General features: G+C 38.5%; 1 protein-coding gene across 1 annotated transcript in view; it reads right to left on the bottom strand.

The window, feature by feature from the left end:
- PARD3 (par-3 family cell polarity regulator) overlaps window positions 1–21,352 on the bottom strand; it is a gene marked incomplete at both ends in the record, with an annotated part of 424,269 nt that overhangs the window by 100,935 nt on the left and 301,982 nt on the right. Inside the window, one exon of the mRNA XM_079538143.1 lies at window positions 17,051–17,161. Coding sequence (XP_079394269.1) covers window positions 17,051–17,161 — 111 coding nt within the window. The remainder of the gene's footprint in view (window positions 1–17,050; window positions 17,162–21,352) is intronic.

Below are 21,352 nucleotides of genomic sequence, written 5' to 3' on the forward strand. Positions count from 1 at the left end.
TCTTTGCCACATCATGTTCAAGATGAGTTTTTGCAAAAAGAAAAGCACACACAAGAGGTGGGATTCTGGTTACAGTTGGACATCACACTTCAGTCTCCTGCAGCAGGTGAGTCCCCATGAGCCACATATGGGCAAGCTCCATCACTGCCAGCTGGCTTCCAGGAGTTACAACTCTTCTGTAGCTGTCAGTGTGCCCTAGCATGAGACCTACAGTGCTGTGTAGGACTCCTGTGGGATCCTGGCTTGCCAGTCTTGATTTAGCTGCTCAAGCACAGGCAGCTTTAGGCATCTGACAGCCCTCAGACACCCTACCAGACCCCTCGCTGCTAGACAAGGAGGGCTCTTGTAGGCCCTTGTCACATCTGCCAGCCCTATGCTGACATCTCATAGACACTGAGATAAGTCAAATGACAAAAGCCAATTGTGTGTGTGCATGAGAATCCTGCTCTGAGCTTTGCATGGGGAAGTCTAAATCAAAATGTCTTCACCAAACTGAGCCCCAAGCAAATTGTGCTTTCTATGCTAACAGAGATCCTGGTAACAAAAGAATGGAATAAAAGGGTAACACGGACAGGCAGATCTATTTTCTTCAAAAAAAAAAAAAAAAAAAAAAAAAAAAAAAAAACACAAAACCACAAGTACAGAGCAAGGGTACTGTTTTGGTAGTCAAACTGATCTACAGAACTCTCTTCAACAGCCAGTAACAGCTGCACTGGTGGTTCAGTGATTCATGTAAAGGCCTGAATTGTACCTCAGCTTCACTCTTTGTTTTTATGTCTACTACTACTGACTTGTACACCACAACTCTAGCTTGTACTCAGTCCCATTGGAAAGGACAACAAGCATCCAATCGGAAAGAAAACGCAAATCTGAGAAAATTTAACAATTTTTTAATTAAGCAAACAAGTTTTGCTTTTTTTTTTTTTACTGATTGCTTTTTACTTTAAGAGGGGAAAAACAGACAGGAAAACTGCAATGCTATTCAGCTGATGGAATGCTCCTCTGCAATTTCCCAGTTTCATCAACGCTCTATAGGATTTACTATTTTTTTTTTTTCAAAATTTACATTGACAAAGGATTCAGCCTTAAACACCAAATCTATTTCAAATTTAAATTTTGTTTTTGCACACGTGCTTTTAAAATACAAAGATATATGCTACATTGTCCTGTATTCCAGAGGAAAAGCAGGCCTGAAGGAGACCTGCAGTAGTTGACCTGATCTCTCTGCAGATTGCAATTCCAATTTGTAGTTCTGTGTCAATTACCCTGTAGCAGAACATATTTGCCCACTAATATTTGTCTTCTGAATGGAAAAAGCAAAGGAAACGTACAATTTTCAAGATATTGCTAAATTCTAGCACTTCATTTTATTTTCAGTGATCAGTGTGTTGCCAAATACCTGAACAATGACTGACACCAATTTGAGGGAAAAAATGCTTCAGACAAGTAAAATATGAAATCTGACAATATAGCAAAGACATGGCATGAGGAAATACAGTCCAAAAAACAAAAACAAACAAACAACAACAAAAAAAAAAAACACCAAACAAACCAAAAAACAAACAACCATAACCTGATGAGCTCATAAAACTGAATTACCTGGTGATAACTGGTGATGCTGACCTTCCTCTTACTGACTGTTATGATATGTGCTGGTGAACTTATCTAGTTTTGACCATGAACATTACTCCACTCTCCACAGGTGCAGACTTAAGTACCCCCAGTTTCATTGTTAACGAAATATTCTCATGTATCTGTTTATTGGCTATTTAATACACTTGAACTCATAAGTAACATCATTTGCATCCTAACATTAAGATTCTCCCATGCATGGTTCAATGAAGAATACTTACTCCTATTCAAGTGGAAGTGAACTGATTGTTGAAGTGTTATCCAAATAATTACATTCACATCTACAGGAATTTTTTTTAGAATTATTTCCTACAATTGCTTATAAATTGTGTTAATACACAGTATTAAAAATCAGAGTCTAAACACATTATACATTTTCTTGCTAATTATAACCAAAATTCAGTAACCCTCTAAAATAGCATTTACAAGGGGTGACTCAAAGGTGAGACTTACAAGATTTCTATCTGTACTGACATCCAAAATGTGCTGATTCTTTTTCTCTGAATGAATTTGCTATGAGTCAATTCTAAACCAGAATTCCTTCAATATGACAAAAAATAGGTATGCTGATTAATTTTTATGTATTGTTTAAAGTACAGCTCTGCTTGTCTTCTTCAATACCTAATATATTTAAGCACAGACTCCAAACTTAAATAAACAAGACCACCAAAAAATTACGTAGATACATTCTTGAAAGGAACACCAGCTAGTAACTGAACATCACTCTATTCCTTGTCCAATTCTAATAGCTTTTATATAAAAACATATTTTGATATTTAAGTTGAATTTAACTCCATATTATTTTTTATGTAGAGCCCCCTCCTTGCCTGCATCCGTATGCACAGTGTGGCTTAAGTTATCCATTAGCATGCACCAAATTAAGTGCACACTTGGGACGTGTCCATGCAGACTACGGTAGGAAAAACTAAAGTGATTACGTAAACACACTGAAGCACAGACAAGAACCTGGAATTTGCTCTGTACTTCAGCCTTAATCAGAAGTGCTCCTGCTATTGAAATCCACTATCTGGAGAAGTGTTCAGAATGCTTCAGGCTCACAGTATAGATATCTGTATTATACTGTCTTCACCAAACAGTATTCCATGACACAATAAAAATGCACGTCTGAAGTTCCAGATCAGCTAATTTTGAGGATCTATTTTCTGAACCTAATATGGGCTTAACAATGCTTAAAGTTTATATAACTATCTCCATCTTCAAAGAGTTTTGCAAAAATTACTGATCAATTTCACAGTGTTTAAAAGAAAAGGAACTTCCAAAAATACAGAAACTATCCCAAGAAGTTTCTTAAACCCCTCTTGCTGAAGTGTTAATATTGAATGCCATCAACGTGATGTCGTTCTTTTGATACTCAAATTAGAATGTTCAGTGAAGTATAAATTATCCTCACGCATTTGCGCGCCATTCAATTCAGAAGCTAAAGATAACTGCTTCAAATGACAATATTATTAGCTGCAGAACTTCCTATAGTTGTTCAACAAGGTTTTCATTGCAAGCTAATCCAGTAATGACAGACATACCCATTATATAGTGATTCCTGTGCATGTGAGATTGTGGTCATAGAAATAGAAAGCTTTTGCTCTGCTGTCCCCAACAAACAGCAGACATCTTGTTCCCTTTCTCAAAACCTGTGAGTGGGATTTCAGAAGAAGGCAACTGGCATTTTAGACACCCACATACAGTTGTCAGCATGTTTCTTTCTCCTGGTAGACCTGGCCTACATTCCATCAGCAGGGCACTGCCTGGGGTGGGGGGAGAAGGGGGCTACAGAGCTGTTCAGCCAGCAGGGAAATGTCTCGTGGTCAGAGAAACCAAATCCTTCGAATCTAACAAATGCATCAACTGCATACCCTCTGTTGTAAGGGGCAGTTAGCCAGGTAGCTCAGATCAACTGTACTACTCCGCAAGACAAATCTGAGCCAAATGCTCATATCAGTTCTGTAGAAACAAAACTTTTTCCAGCAGTGGAAAACCCACATCTGTGACGATAGCTGAGGTGGTGCAGGATTTGCTATATGATTTGTTTAGATCCTTTGAAATTTGGCTACTCTTAACTGACAAGCACAGTATGGGAGGGGTATTCACAGGTAGTACTTTACAGTTGTTGCACAGGCAGCAATTTCCTCCCCTAAGAGCTGAAACAAAGCTGGCTGCAGCCTCTGGTGTGCAATTGCTTGGTCAATTCAATTAATCATCCTGCTGCTGCCAGGACTCGGTGATTGCCCAAGTGATTATCCACAACATAGTCTTTTCCACTGAGGCTCGCTGATTTACAAAATCAGTATTGAACGCTTGCAATTGCACATATGTGGGGCGGCTGACAATGCTTATTAAGCATAGAAACAGCATTGTGTAAGAACAGAAGCTAAGTGACAAGCCATCCACCACTGACAGTTCTCAGTTCCTCTGCCATCAGACTGGTATTCCTCTCTATGATGGATTAAAAACCAAGAAAAACAGCACATTTATAATGCCAGTCAGCTTGTTCAAGTTAGTCGGATGGGATGTCAGCATTTGGTCCAGTTTTTGCCAGATATTGTTTCTAATAAAGAGGTCAGAAGGTGCATTGGCCAGTAGCCAGATCTTGTCAGACATGTCCCTTCCTCCTCTGCTAGAGAGAAATACCTTGTGGGCACAGCACGCCAGCAATAAGCCAGGTCTCACTGCTCCTCGTCCCTCTCCCCCCAGACGCCTTCAGGGCTTTAACGGTCCTTTTCCTAATTTTTGACAATCAAGTCAATATGGGAGCTTGTTCTGCTCTATATCTTCCTTTGACCTTTGTCTGGATCCAGGCAGAATTTTTCTGACAACTGCTCTTCTAATGAGGGTACCTTGATTATAGCCATTATTTTGATTTCCCTCTGAACCTGCTTATGACACTTAGCTTTTCTTACCATTATTAGAGCTAGTCAGTTATCACAGTTATAGCCATGTCTCAGCAAAACCATCTGGATTCTAAGGGAAATCATTCTCAAAGAACACCGTGGGCAGTGAGTGATCATGGGCAGCAACAAGCTACCCAACTGAGGGTAACAAGCAAACAAGAGAGACTTTTCTTCTTCCTCCTGTGCCCTCCCACTTTATTCAAAACTTGAACACAAATAAAGTAAAAAAAAAACCCTGATAATTAAGTATTTCAAAAAAGGTAAACTTAAGAACAACCTTTTCCAAGTTAATAAATGAACACCTCAACCATATCTCCTGTACATACATGTGTATCCAGTTAGCTAAGACATGGCTGCACTCCATGAACACATAAAGGAACACACACAAAATGTGGTCAGCTTGCTACGGATTATCACAAAAATACAAGGACAAAAATCAGAAAGGCCAAGGCATAATGTGAAATACAAATAGCAGGGAGCTTAAAAGATACAATAAGTCACTGTGTAATTGTATTAGCAATTGATGGAAGAGGAAGGAAAAGGTTTCTTCCCCGCTCAGTACTGAGGGAATGAAATTAACAAATGATGCTGAGGATACAAAAGGCTTAATTTGTTAGTTTTTCCTTTCATATGTCTTCACTAAATGGTTCATTGCAACCAGGTGGCTGGTTAAGCTAGTTGAACTTCATCCTGCACCCACCACTGTCTTAGGTAGTCTCAGACCTTTTTCAGTAATCATGAGAAACTGTTGAGGACAGCTGAAGTATTGCAAGACCAGAAAAAGTCAAACATCCCCTGGAGGAGCAAAAGAATTATTGACTCATCAGTTTAACGCCAACCCCCTGAGAAACTTTCATCAAACTATTGGTAAGCACTGAGGAGATAATGGGGCAAGCAATAGCCACCACAAATTTATCAAGAACAGACGTGGCCAAGCCAATCTGATTTACTGCAGTAAAAGGCCTTGTGAATAGGGGAGAAATAGTAGCAGATATCAGGCTAAGAAAAACAGCAACAGAAAGAAGCAATACGTTGAGCAGGTTAGTTCCTATAGAGCATCTAGAGAGCAGCAGCTCTTAGCAGCAGGATGGATTGAGACATTTTCTGCATAGATCCCTCTCTGAATTTACTCTGTATTTTCATTATTAATTAGGATGCCTCTGAATCCGCACAGAACCCAAATGAAGGAAAAACAGAGGGCAAGATTGAAACTTGAAATTTTCTTGAAGGACAGAGCAGAATTCAAAATGCAAATTTATTTTAACAACAGGAAATAGAAAGTAATTTACACAAAATAATTAAGTATACAAAAAGAAAGGTAAAAACCTGGGAGCTGCTGCTTTGTAGGAACGGATCTGAAAATTCTAGTGAGTGACAGACACTCCTGAGTCAGCAATGTCAAACTGCTGTGGAAAAGGCAGCAGGGACATAACAGCAGTTGCCCAATACATAAGGGAGAAAACAATATCGTGTTTTCTATATGTAATGCAAATATCGTGTATTTAAGTTGCAGCAAGAATGACAAAGACGAGACACTGTGGGGCTGGGGAACATCCTAATTAAAAAGATAGTAGAACAGATTGCCACAGGAAGTTTTTAAGTATGTCATCATAAAACTGAGGGGAAAAAAAAAACAAACAAAGCACCACCACCTCCCCCCACAACTCCCAAACCCCAAATCCGGGATGAAATATACATCTTGCAGGAAATGCATACATTGGAGATCCTACCTTGAAAAAGCAACATGAGCTCTCCTCCAGCTATACAAGGGCTGCTCCGAAAATAACGCCTCCTATTTTACTATGGCGGCCCTTAAAGTGAGAGGTGGATATTGATGGTGTGGCAGTAGAGGTTGAGCCTTGCCACTGATATTCCATTCCATTTTGTCACTGTGCAAGAAATAGCAGCAGAGAGGCAGTCTAACAAAATAGCATCTGATATGTGCCCACTTAAATTAATGAGAACTTGCTGAACGATTATGAAAATCAAACAGTGGATGTGCACAGCGAGGCAGTGGGTAGTGCATTTCAGCAGCAGCCACAGCAAGTCACCTCTAGTGCTACTGATTTTTATGAGCACAGCATGCTGTTGGTCACTACTGTTAAAAATGCATAAGTAACGATAGTAACTATGTTGAAAAAAGCTAACATTTTGTAACTGAGAATTTACTCCATGAAATAGTGCTATCGTGCTCTTCATATCTGTTGTAGTTTCCAGATAGATTAACAGGAGGCATTACTTCTGGAACAACCTATGTATAATTCTGCACTTTTATAATGTGAGGGAAAGCACAATCATGACAGCAGAGCAACAAAGTTCTAGGCTGTAGCAAATGAGGATTTGCCCAAATAGAACAGCTACAGGCACAGAAATACAGAAAAGAAGCTGCTTACCTTCAAAAGACCTCAAGTAAACAGAGATCACAAGTGAGATACCCTTACTTCCACTGCCAACCCTTAAATGAAGTCTGGGAAGGGGTGGATCCTGGCTGCAGCCCTTCTGGTCATTCAGGTGTATGGCAAACAGCTGAGCTCCCCTAGGCTGGCCCTGCCTTTCCACCAGGTGCTCAATCACTGCTTCAAGCAGTGACTTAGCAATTCTGGTACAACTTCTACAGAAATTTTATACACATGCATTTTCCATGTAATGTTTGTACAAGAACAGAGAAATATAACAGGGACTAAATTTAAAAAAAAAAAAAAAAAAAAGTCCACCAACTTTGAAATTGAAGAAATACATCAAAAATACACACAATCAGACAGTCTTAATTTTCTTTCTCCTCCAACAATCACAGCTTATCTACCAATTAGAAAATGTGATAGTACTAAGTGTCTCCCTGCAGTTCCCCCCTCCTCAAATTCCACATGCGGAAGAGACCCCTGAGAATTTCGAAAACCTTTAATGAGCTTCAACCCAGGAGGGATGTAGCGGGGAGAAAAAATAAAATTGATTATTGTAAGTGCCCTAATAAATTGAAAAAAATTTTCTAAGGACTCATATTTAAGAAGGCTGATACAAATGAAGATGTAAACAAGTAAAAAAATGCAGGAGATAAATATTACATTAATAAGCAGATGAAGTGCAAACAGACATTGGAAACCAAGTGACATTGATGAAAATAAAGGTGTCACTAGAATCTTTTTTTCTAACCTGGTGGAGTCTATGCACCTCACCTCTACCTGTCCTTATCTTGATTCATCCTTTGTCTTTCAAAGTGAAGACCCCACCCTGCAGAGTGTCTCAAGCCTGCTTCCTTGGATCTTAGAGTAAGTCAGTCCAAATCCTGGCTTTTTCTTTTATGCACATAAACACACAAAATGTGTAAATTACCCTTTCCATCGAGCTTTAGACTACACAGCTGATAGTCTGCAGCACTTTGGGGTGGAGAGTATACCTGCTGAGTTTTTTGTTCCACCAGAACTAAATGTATCGGGTACATAGGCAGAATAGCAGGTCCTTCCATCCCCAAATCAAACACTACAAAGACTACAATTTTCTGCCGTAATTTTCATGTCTGATCCTGGGGTCAGCAGCCCCAGGAATGGAGGACCACTCAGATGAGCAAACAGCTGTTATCCTGCTGGCAAGCAAGTTGCATCAAATAACATCATTGCAGCCAGTAAGAAAAGCAAATTTCTTTTGGTTTCCGAAACTGGGCAGATGAGCTGGTATGAGGCAGATCCCCAGTCATTAGATTAATGTAGCTCTAATCTTCCATCAGATCTTTTGCTGGACTGAAATACTAATGAAGCAGATAAAAAGATTCAACTACTGCTAAAACACCTGAGAGAGCTCCTGCTTCAAACTGTCCTCACTCTAAGAGCACTATCTTCCTCTCTTATTGGGGCTTTTTTGGGCCGTTGCTTTCCCTGCAGCATTTTTCCAACTGGAGAACTAATCAGCAAACAGCACTGTTGGCTAGCATCTGAATTCTGTAGTTGGATGTGTAAGGAACAGCTGTTCTCATATGTGCAAAACACTAATGAAAACAACATACTGTATATCAAATGCTACCATATATCATAACACATATCAAATCAGTCATTCACAGATTCTGCAGGCAGTAACTAGAGGTCTGCTTACAATACTGTCATCAGTCAGTTGAGCTGACCCTATCCAGCATCATCCTTCTCCAGCTGGTACAGTAACATAAGCGAATATGAAATTCTGCCACTAGCTCAATGACAGGTCCATTATTCTGTGTTCCTGGTGCTAAGTATGAAACACCCAAATCTTAAAGTTGGAAAAAGAAGCAGTGTGAAATGACAAAAAATCACAATGAAAAACCTTACAACAAAGTAAGGGATTATATGAATCTCATACATTGAAGTTGAAAGAAAAAATAACAAAACAACCACCCATAGAGAATATAGCTTTTATATGCTCAGAACCAAAAATTAACACCCACAACACCTTTCAGAGTTCATTTTTAAAACCGTGCTGGCTTGCAGTACTGACTGACAGCATACGTCTACAGCACGGCCGGACACCGAACCAGGTTTGCTATAACCCATTAAGAGGAGCATACTAGTAACTGGTTACAAAAGACAAGGTCCAGCTATGGTGTGCAGACGGGACCTGTCTGCCTGTTGTGAATACACCATTAGGGGTCTTTCTGATTAGTCAAATAATTGCTGCTTTATCTAAAAATTAGAACAAAGAGAGCTTTTAGTGCAGCTTATTGTTAGATTCCTGCAGTGCCATTGGGAAAATCTGATGGGTTTTCAGTTCAGTTCCACTCAGCACCAACAGATGCAGCCATGTTCAGTAAGTTTGTAATTACGCTACAACAATTTTCATTCTCAAATAAGTATTTGCTACAGCCATTCTAGTGCTGACAGCAAGATTTATGGAACATCAGAAGACAGACTATTGCCCTGTCCTGAAACTCTTGGCAGGAGAAGTGGAACACTGCAAATTAGTGCTCTTATTAAAACTGCTATACCTAACAGAGTGCTGAACCTGTGTGATCTGCAAGACACCTTCACCAAATTTGTAACTCAAGAACATTATAGAGACCAAAAAAATACGGCAAGGGTCTTGGCCAGTCCTTGGCAGTACAGTGCCTTGAATCTCTGTGGAAGAATAACAGAGAAAATACAGTTTTAATGTGATGTCTTATAATCTTAATCCATATATTTACAAAATGCAATTAAAGAATATGAGGAGCTTTGTTTAAAAAACACCTCAGCAACTATTATTCCACTCAAGCTTCAATTTACATATCTCCAGAAGTCCACATTTTTATGAAGCGCAACTGATCTCAAATATTTTTCCTAAGCTCAGTATTCTCACGCTTTATTTCTGTGTTCTTTTACAAAAAAAAAAAAAAGTAAAAAAAAAAAGTAAAAAAGAAACATTGCTATTCATTTGTTTTCATACCCTGCACCTCATCCCTTATGTAAAAAACAACTGTCAAAAAATGCTACAAATCTCAGTGAAACTGGAATATCCCTTGACAGGCAGACCCCATCCCAAAATAAGTGAGAATGAGAAACACATTGCTCTTGTTTTCTGATTCATGGAGGGACTGTTTTCTCTCCTCTCTTATGGGCTGGAAGTTTTATCAGAAAAGATTTTTAGCTAGTTACTTTAGAAAATATTTATATTCTGAATGTTTGCAGTAATTATGGATTTAGAGAGAGTATTTCTTGAGAGAGCTGTTAAGTGGCAGCAAAATACAGCAGCAGCAAGTCTAAAGCTGAACCTTCACTTTATTTTAAAGACAGATAACACTTGGGTTATATATAAAGCAAAAATTATCTCCATATCACAGTATGTTGTCTTTTTTTTTTTTTTTTTTTCCCTAGAAGTAAAATGAAACAGCTTCATGAAAATATTTTGCTTAAAGCGAGAAAGTTGGGATTTTCCAACAAAAATATTATGGTCTCTCTGGGAAATCTGGAAAGACACCAAGAGTGTCCTGCTGCTCAGCCCCCCACTCCATCTGATACTTTAACAGTTCCAGATGGCCTTTACTACAGGATGACCTCTTCTCTATTCTTTTTTGATGACCTCTGGGTCACAAATTATCTATAGGATGCTGCTGTCATTCTGTAAGACACCATTATATTCTTTCATCTAGAGAATTAAGATGCTTAATAAAGATTAAAACTCATCTTTGTTAGGCTGACCTTCCAATGACGATCAAAACAGACAGTTATTCCAATCAATGTCACTGCAGGAAAAAATATGCTTCATTTTTTGTGACACTGACATTACGAAATAAAGGCATTGTTTTAAATCAGATCACTTTCGTAATTGTACTTGGCTGGAGAGTATAGCACAGCATATTATGCTCATTTAAAATATCAAAAATATGGCTGTAATGGTTTTGATGAGCTATGCTGATGAAAGGGATGTGGTGTGTCATTTTCTTTTTCAAGTTAACAATGTGACTTATAGGATGTAACAAAACTTTTTACACAGCATCTATTAATTATTTGTCTTTCTCTATCATCATAAATGGAGCACACTGACCTTGCATAGGAAAATATAATAAATAGTCCCAATGTACTAAATAAAGTAATAAGGTTAATTTCTTTCCCGCTGTCAGTAAATTCATGTTAGCAGTCTCTCGTCAGCTTGACATCAATTAATGATTTTAATTCCAGACTCTTGTCACAGTACTCACCACCCTTTCGTCTAATTAAAATGGATGATGCATGATGAAGGGAAAACACAAGGCTTCTGTTCTTGTTGTAACATTTCTATTCATTAATATACTTTTACAACAAAAGGCTTGTGGCTTTAATGGCACTAGAGAAAGATGAAGAGAAGTTTATTATATGTTGGAGATAAAGACTCTAACACCCTTAGGAAACATATAATACAGGAAACATTTTACGGAATGACCAAAACCTTCAGGAAAAAATATCGGTGTTATATTAGTTGCTAATGAACATACAGAAAGTTTCACTCTAAGTTTAGGAAAAATCATTACATTAAAAACACACACCTGAATCATACTTGTGCTTATGTTAGCACCAAAGTATGTTCTAAGCCTAATCACTGATCTACAAAAGTAACAATAAAAGTGCCACTGCGGGGACAAACACCTAACCCACCTCTCCAAACAGCATCTCTGAGAGACAGATCCTTAATCATTCTTCCCACATTTTTTACCATATTCTCCTGAAGCTGTAAGAGCATCACATCCTACTTCCAACTAGTATAATCTCCCCAATTCCTGTTCTAAAATAGTTTTCCACTATTAATGGAAAATCTTATGGCATTAAGATATACTTTGCCACACAAAAGCCTATTGAGGTTCCCAGCCAGAAGCCTCGTTAGGGAGCCTGCTCAGGGTTCCTCAGCTCTGGGCACCCCAGCATGCCTCATCAGGAGCTCCCCTCCTGGCTCTGCAGCTGCAGCCAGCAGGTGGGACTCCCACGGCACCACTGATGTCAGTGGTGATGACATTTGCACAGAACAATGAGAAAAATAACAGCAGAATTATGTAAACGTAATTCCCTTCATAACCTACAGGACAAAAGGTTATGTTTCCCAAAATGTAACGGGGAAAACTACAAAGAAATGGTTTTATTTTGCAGATGGTAACTACATCTACATGTGAACGCATGAAACATAGTGCTGCTTTGCTGTGTGTTAATCTTCCTCCAACAAGGCTAGCAAAGACTGGAAGTTTACAGCTTCTTTTTTAGTGAGAAGGAAGGTACACCCTGTGACTCACTGGCACTGACTGCTCTGTCATCCTCTCAGCAGTTCTGAAGCCTCTGTCACAGTGCTTCCAGCAATACAGCTATTTAATTCTCTTCCAAAATGTTTCTCCTTATCGTCTCACTACTGATCCTCACAAAACAGGTGCTTAAGCACCTGATTTTGCATCAACTTCTGTGGAAGCAGAGAAAGAATACAAAACTAGGATTAAAAAACCTATGTATGGTAACAGAGATTTACAGAACATGAGTAAAGCTCTTAAGTCAGTGTATTAGCCAAACAGAAAATATCCTATAGGCTGTTCTTTCCAGAGGAAGAATTGACTCTAGAAACAGATTAAAGAATCGGCACTATTCACCCATAGCTGGGATCACATACTCTGAAGCATAAGATTACACTAGTATTGCTGCTTTCATTTTTTTAAGTGGTGGACCATGCTGAATACAGCTGAACATTTGGAAAACTTCACAAAGAAACACATTTATTTTGTTCTTCTGCTATCTACTACCTGACTATAAAGAGCAAAATTGGGCTGGGGAGTGTTTCTGTTGCTAGAACATGCCCAGGGCTGAAGACAGGTGCAGGAGGCATGGGCTGTGCCATGCGGGTGACCAGAACAGCACGTCAGAGTTCAAGAGAGGCAGGACACTGGCAAAGATTTTTGATCTGCTAAAGATTTCTGTTGCACTGAAGAGAGAGAAGAAAACATGTGCAAAGCAAAACCCAAGGGTGAAAAACGTATCAGAACCTGCTGTTAGAAAGATGTTTCAGCAGTATGAGTCACCAACCAAAACAAGACGACAAAACTAAGCAGTGGGTTTCTAAACACTTCTGTCTTCCAATCTCCTAAGAAAGAAACTGCACTGTCTTGAAGGAGTCAGAAAACATTCCAGGGCAATCTGTGGAATATCCCATGGTCACACTGGTTAGTGAGAAAACCCTGACCTGGGAGGTTCTCAAAGATTAGAGCTTATACAGTGAAAAGGTCTGTGGGTTTCCAAGGGCTTAGATCCAGTAGGATAGCAGAAGGTGACAATCCATATGAAAACTAATTGGCTTGTAACTGTAATGCCGCTTGGTCATTGACAGAAGTTTCAGAACCTGATTTTAAGTCTCCCCTATACAGAAGTGCTTGTGTGAGACTACAAGTAGAATGAAGTATCTGTGAAAACTCAAGATACTTCATCCGTCTCTGAACTGTAAAATTCAAGACATGACTCTGAGGAGGGTTGGCCAGCCACAGATCCATCAGGACACCAGAAGTGGCAGACCACCTCCTGTAATAAAAGCATCCAGGGCTGTTCTCCCAGTCTTACCAATCCGATATAGCATCTCAATCCCATTCAGTTTCAGCAGACGAGAGGTGCAGCATGACAAAGAGGGGATCCTAGTTAGCATTTATATAAAATGGCTGTGATTTGGAACAAGAGTAGAGGTAATTGAATTCATAGCTTATCCAAAATCCTCAAGACTCTGCAGTTCATTGTTTTTTAGAAGCCACAGAGCCAAGTTCAGAAAATCTATTACTTCATTTTTTCTTATACTTTTGGTTGGGGTCCATGCTGGACAGAAGAAATATTTTCCAAGAGCACATCAACTGAATTTGCAGAACAGTGCTTGGCAGTCATTCGAGCATTATGGAAGTAGACTTCCTTTTCTAGAGTAAATCTGTGTTAAAGAATAGTGATACACGGACAACCTGCAACACTCTTCAATGAAACATTAGTATGAACTTCTAAGATTGTACAAGTAGCAGCATCTCAGAGCAAATATGGAAAGACTAGTGAGTGTTCATCACACATGTCACTTCTAATTTTTCCAGTATTCTATTTTATTGAAAGCTGTCTCTGTTTTTATCTAGATAATTTCCTTCTCTCTTAAAAAAAAAAAAAAATTAAATTGTCAGTTAATACACACCATACATAGAAGACATTTGCTCCTTAATAAGACATTATTACTAATAATATATTCACACAAGGCAATTTTACTAATTTTAATCACAGTAAATTGAAGAACATTAATTTGCTTATTTTTCTCATAATCAATATAAACACATTTTTATGACTAAAGAAGACACTACTGCAAGCACAGTAGTATTAAAATTATCAAGTCAAAGCATAATAATTTTATAAAATTGTGGGCATGATTGATTTTTTAATTGACCATTCACTTGTTCTCTGACCCTCTAAGGATTTTTCTTCCAAGCCTCTCAAACACAGTAAATTCATTAAATCCGGTCTATTTCCCCAAAGTATTGCATCATTATAGAGGTATATAGCATCAAATACCAAGTAAAACAGAGCAACTGAATTACACCACTAAAAACACTGGGAGGGAGAAAAACCCACAGAAAACAAAGTTAAAATAGCAGCCATTACGAACCAACACTTGTTCAGACAGTAATATTTCACTGTCTAATCATAAGCATTTTGAGGGATTGTTCAGTTAATTTGCAAGAGTATTATCCATGAATAGCTTGTGTTTAACAGCATTTTTTTACAGGATCAGAAGGAAACTCTCTGCAATCTAACTGCACAAATATTTAAGGTCTCCATGGATCAAATCAACATCTGAATTTTTCAGAAACATAAGGAAGAACCTCACACATTTGGTTGCTATTTTATTATCTTTTATTAGTTGTACATGCCACTATCCCCAAAGAACTTGCATTCCCTTATAGACATAACACAAAGGAGAGCAAATGCACAGTTAGGGAAGGAGAATAACAGGAGGAGGACCTATGTTATGATAACATCAAGCTGTTATGAAGTTCTTGCACATGCATTTTCTGCAGGTTCAGTGAAGACATAAAATCGCTTTAAAACAAACAAGGAGTGAGATTCCAGGAAAGATTCAAAATGGTTAGCAGAACTCAATGGACAGGGATTAGGAATTTGCTCCATGCATGGGGAACTGTACAAATAATTTCATAATTCTACCTTGGTACCCAGCGTGACTATTGCAACCTCTCTTATATCATCACATGGACAGTCTATACTCTCACCATTGTTACTGAGAGAGACAGAGAGACACAGAGAGACAGAGAAAGAAGAATGAAGAGAGAAAAAACCATTACTAATTCAAAATAACTAACTCACTCTTCCTTCTTTGCATAAATGTACGTGGCTGATTAGTTGGGGACCTACTGCTGTTAATAAGCCCCAAGTGCTTGGCAATCTTAGGTTCAGCAGAGTGCATTAAACCAGAGATCAGCACTATAAACAACAGTATGAACTATATGGATATCCCTTCTCTAGCCCTGAGCTGTCTGGAGCTACTGAGGCAGCTTTCAGTGTCTCTGCACTCCCAATATACGCTTATGCAGAAATTAGGTAGTCTGTCCATGGGTTAAGAAAAGTTGATTGCACAAACACACTTATCTCCAAAGTCAATTATTTCCTTCATTTCTAGTATTTCCCTTTACAATTTAATCTGAAAGCCTATTACTCTAAAAAACAGGAACAGATGTAGTGACCTGTTTCCTTTTTTGATAAAAAAGAGAAAATAAAAAAACAATCTGACAAAAACAACCAAATACTGTGATCCAGCCACCCTGTACCAAAATGGATGGAGAAAGACATGAATAACTTTTTACATACATTTGTACAAGTGTATTTCTTAAAGAGCAAAAAAAAAAAAAAACATCCCATAATGTAATCCAAACAGAAGGTCACACACGAGAAAGTTTCTACAGATTAACAAGTTGATCTTCAGTAACCTGTAATGTACAGCCTGCCTTAACTGCAATGCAAATCCCTCAGCCCTTAAAACAACTGAAAGCTAACTGTTATACACTGAACCGAGGAAACTATACAAGGGATACTATAATGATGATACCATCATCTGTAAATTGCTGTTCTTACTTACTAAAGACAAAGTTGCAAAGAGATGATGGTAAAAGGAACCATTATGACTAGCTACTTACACCTCCTACAAGGACAACAACACTTTGTTTCATACTTCCTGCTGAACGTAACGGCTGAGTTACAGCATAATTTTTAGATAAATCATCTCAACTCACTGTTCACATTCACTGCTAAACATGCCTGAATCCAGACAGCATTCAAGCTTTGTAGTTCTTTAATGTCTGTCTCCTCATTGACGAGCTTTCTTTCCAAAGAGGACTTCTCTCCTCAAACACATCCCTTAATACTAGTTAATTTATGACCAAAGATCCCCAAGATTTTAGCTAAATTTATACAAGATATTAGCCTAGGCCCCCACAACTTGTTCTGCTAGAGACAGGATGAAAAGTAGATTGGAAATACTGAGAAGAGCATATAAGCATATATTAAATAGGTTTTAATGTTAAGAGAAGCTGACAAGGAAAAATAGAGGTACTCACCACTCATTTTTACAATTAGCAGTTTAATATACATATCATTCCATAAACAGACTGCATGACATAAATAGACTGAGCTCCAGTGACCAATACACCAATAATTATAATTCTTAGGTGTTTCTAAATATGTCATTGAAAAACCTGGATACGCAAGACTTTGATGAAAAATACAAAACATACTTCACTTTATATAAATATTTGTTTTCTGAAAAAGTCAATAAAATTAGTTATAGAAAGTATAAAGAAACCATTTCATATTATTAATTAAATCTCCTCAATATAGAAAGGAGCTCTGGACCTACAAAAAGATGCTTATTGCAGCCAATGTCCAAAATGCTAATTTCCAAAATAAATCCAGCTTTGTCTTGTTATTTAATGTATATAAACATATCAACATTTGGGAAATCTCATCAGCGAAAATTGAACTTCAGTTATTTTAGTTATAAAACAAACTCTCTCTATCAAGGTTTAAGCAAATACTGAAGTCTACCTCTCCTGTTCTTGCTTCATTCGTATTCTCTCCTCTTCTGAAGTAAGAGCTTCCTGCACTTTTATTTTACCAGTTTTCTCACTCTTGTCATCTTTGCGATGTTTGCCAAACCTGTTAATAACACACAAAAAAAGAATCTAACTTGTGAAATGAACACAACTGTATTTTCCTTTTCCTATGACAAAAAGAATCCTTGCTGCTTGAAAACCAGCAAGGGATAGTGCAAAGACCTCAGAATCACAATATGTAATACTATCAGGCTGCTTTTGTTGCTGAGCTTTTTTTGTTGTTTGTTCTGGTTTTTGTTGTGTTTGTTTTTTTCTGTGTAGGTTGTTCTGGTTTTTTTTTTTGTGTTTTTTTTTTTTTTTTCTTTACTCCTCTTAGAAGCTTATAGAATTCTTCCCTAAAGAACACAACAAAACAAGAAAAGGATAGTGTCTCCTTATTTCTGACAGGGCCGCTGTTTTTGAACACATGGTCAAGCAATGTTTCATAAATTACTCAACACTCTCACTGCCAAAGAATGCAAATATAGTTTACATTAAGTGAAGGCTTTCACAAATGAACTGCAAAAGACAAACAGCCGTATGTCCAACAACTGCCCAATAAGCAGCACCACCGCCCACAACCTCCCCACAAAAGCAGTTTCAGCACACAGTGGACAACATCCAAAATAGAAATGTATTCTTTTCCAGCACTAAGGGTTTAAGGGTTTTTTAAACATTGTTCTCCCCCAAGGGTATTCTGTGCAATGAATGAGGGCAGAGGCTGGCACTGGTCTGGCTGTCCCAGACAGAAGATGTTGCCAGCCCAATGTTTGCCCTCCTCCTATCTCCTACCCCTCTACAGGCTACATTTCAAGTAGTTTAGGTTTCTTCCATATTTGCACATTCCACTGGATTTTTTTAGACTTTCAGGCAGAGCACGGTCTGACATTTGAGATATTTAGCTATTATTAGGACAAAATTTTGTGTATTTGTTAGGCATTTCAGATCAACTTTGAAAGGAGTGATTTTTATACAAGAAATCCAAAGTCTAAACATAGCCTGAGACTAGATGACCAAGATGACCATTTTCTGTCTATTTAAGGCTGGAAGTATAACACATATCTGTTACACAGCAATCTTCTTATAATACTTACCTATTAAATATGGCATCATTTATCACACTAAACACAGCAAGAATTTTACTTCCTGGACTGACAGTTGGGGTACTTTGCACACAAAAGCCCACAGCAAAATACAAAAGCAAACACTGAAATATGCAATGTCCTGCAATGTTGCAGACATCCAGAATGCTCACAATCAGTGAAACAAAACAGAGTTCTTAAAACTTTCTTCTGGCCCCTGAAAATACACTGTTTATAGTATTTAGAGTCCACCAGGCATTTATAGCATTTTCGTTCTTGTTCCTATTCATACCAGTACAAAGCCATTGTGTGGGCAGAAAACATAATGTACAGTGAAGGAACCAGCAGAAAGATTCATTTCTGATCACCCAGTGAAGAGAGAGCATTATACTGAGTAACCACGTATGTGGATGTTAGAACAGCTGCTAAAACAACAACAACAAAAACAACCAACAAATGTGCAGTGCAGGAGCATGTACACAAACTGTAAAGTGCATGGCTGTTTTCCACAGTTCCAGACTGCTCGCTTCCAAAGTAATTCAAGCATACGAAAGCTAAAATTGTTCATTAATAATTATCCGAAAAATGAAAGGCGGAGGACATGATAGGGTTAAGAAACATAAAATACCACAAAAAGTGAAATCTCTGGTTTTATGATGTGTTTTACATAAAACTGTCATACTTAAATTCAGTGACTAGAAATACCACCACGTATCTTTTAAAACACCTATCTATTTATTAAAGGGCAGTCAAAGCTATTATACAAAACAGTTACATATATGACAAAAGAGATTCCAGTCAACTTCTGGATGTCTTACATTATACAAAAAAGAATAGGTAATTTAAAATAGTCTTAAATCTTGTAGCCAAGAGAGAAGTAAAACCTTGGCAGAAAAACTCTGGAACAGAGCCATTTTACCCTGATGCACAAGGAGTGCTGGGGTGGTAGGGCTCTGAGTGACAGAAGATGCGGGGCTGTGGGAGATGCACAACATATGTAGCGCTGTGGCACAGCATCTCTGGGATGCTTGTGTTTGCTCCTCCCTGCTGCCCTTCCCTTGCTTCATTCAAATGTCAGGTAAACTAAAAGAACCAACTTCTGGAACAGCCAGGGCATTTTTGAAAATGAGCTAGTGGTTAAAAAAACAACAAACAAACAAACAAACAAACAAAGTGAAATTGGATCTCTGTTACCATCTATCAGATTTGGGCAGCAAAATAGCATTTCTACCACCAAAAAATCAAGTAATTCTATGAGCAGAAATTTATTGAAATCAATGCCCTACAAAAAAAAAGTACACAGTGTATTTCTAATAACCCTTGATTGCGGGCCAAGCACTTCTCACATTAACACATAATGCAAACCTAGCAAGAATTGATGGTTTGAGTTTCCAGATCCAACTGTCCATGTCCAGAACAAGCCACATTCATGCTGTGCTTCAACATAGGCAGAGGGTTCAGTTTGCTTTGGCTTGGGAGTAAGCTGTGACAACATCCCTTCTTCTCTTTCAGGACACCTTCTGATCATCTTTTGCTCTTGGGGACATTCCCAATAGAGCTTCAAGAAAACGTTGCTGGTTGTTTCCCAGGTATTTCAAAGGGTGGCCATATTTCATCAGTCAGGCAGGAGACTTTCCAGGGCCAATCTCTGACAAGCTCTGTGGTCATCCCAGCAGTGGTCAGCCTGGCAGAATACGAACCGCAGTGGTCTTGGAAAGTTGCCTTCTCTGGACTTTGTCACCCGCAGAAGTGATATATCTGCCATAATCACCACTGCCTGTAATAAGTTCAGCAACATTAACTGCACTGTCCCTACCCTTGGACCCGGAGCAATCAATGCCATCCTCCCCCCTCCCTGATTTTGGCTCCATGTCTTTAACAACATCACCTGCACAGGTTATTCTCCATCACACTCAGAGCTGCAGAATGGTTTTGGAAGCACGCCGCCCTAAGCATCTGACTCTAAACATTTCTGCAGACTTTTAGCAAGACCTCTGTGCAAAAATATTTTACCAAGTTTTAAAATTTTTCTTTTCCACTGCGATCAGATGTCTCACATCTCCGTTAAGCTTCAGCTTACAAAAGTAGAAGTAACAGACAAACAACCGAAACAACTTCCCAGGCTCCAGCAACACTTAAGAAAGGTGTTTAAAAGAACTGTGAAGATACATACACACACACATACACGTACCCATCTCCAACCTTTTATTCCTGTAAACACTCCCTGCTCCCAACGACACTCAGAGCTTTTGCTAAGACTGCTCTTACTAACAGTAAGTGTGCTTGATATTTATTTCTACTAAAAGTGTTTTTTCCATGAAGTACAATTTATAGCCATAATGAAGCCCACAGCCAAAATCAGCAACCTTCTTCACCAAATTTATAGCAGACGACATTTATAAATTATTTACCATCCATGCTCGAGCCAAGTTTTTAACTACAGAAAAGCAACATACAGAAATGCTAAGGCACACAATTAAAGCAAGCTGCTAAGCACTGAAATGTACAGCATTCAGTGTACTCTGGTGATTAGAATGGTGTGATGCTATTCAAAATGACCAGTTCTTTCAGTTTCCTCATGTTTTCCACTCTGTTTTATAAATATCAGACAAAGCAGGACACTTAAAAGCCAGAATAATTTAGATATCTGAAATGCAAGCAATCTATGCAATATCCATTCAAGTACACAAATGCATACTTTACAGGCACCCTATGCCCTCACAGCCCATAGTGAAACCCTGGCCTTCTGCTCTGCCCTGGCACTTGTGTAGCTGTGTGAATCAAAGAAAGAAAAGCATGGGTCAGCTCCCCAGATGTACTCCAGGCATTTAAACACCTCAATTTGAATGCACTGGCCCAGCGAAAAGATATGGCTTACCTATGTAAAAGTTTCATCTTATTCAATGTGAAAGTGGCACATGCTATGACTTGCCCTATGCACATTAACGTGGTGGTTAATTAACGTGGTCACCTGGTGTAGGGAACCTGCTTTGGCAGGGGGGTTGGACTCGATGATCTCTGGAGGTCCCTTCCAACCCCTACAATTCTGTGATTCTGTGATTCTGTGAGTGACACATTCCCTGCAATCCACCAGTTCTTGCCAGTTCATTGGAAAGCAAGGCTATTTCCGTATGGTTATGTACTCAAAATGAAGTGAAAATGGAATTAGGATG

This window comes from Tetrao urogallus, assembly GCF_951394365.1.
Source record: "Tetrao urogallus genome assembly, chromosome: 7".
Classification (NCBI taxonomy): domain Eukaryota; kingdom Metazoa; phylum Chordata; class Aves; order Galliformes; family Phasianidae; genus Tetrao; species Tetrao urogallus.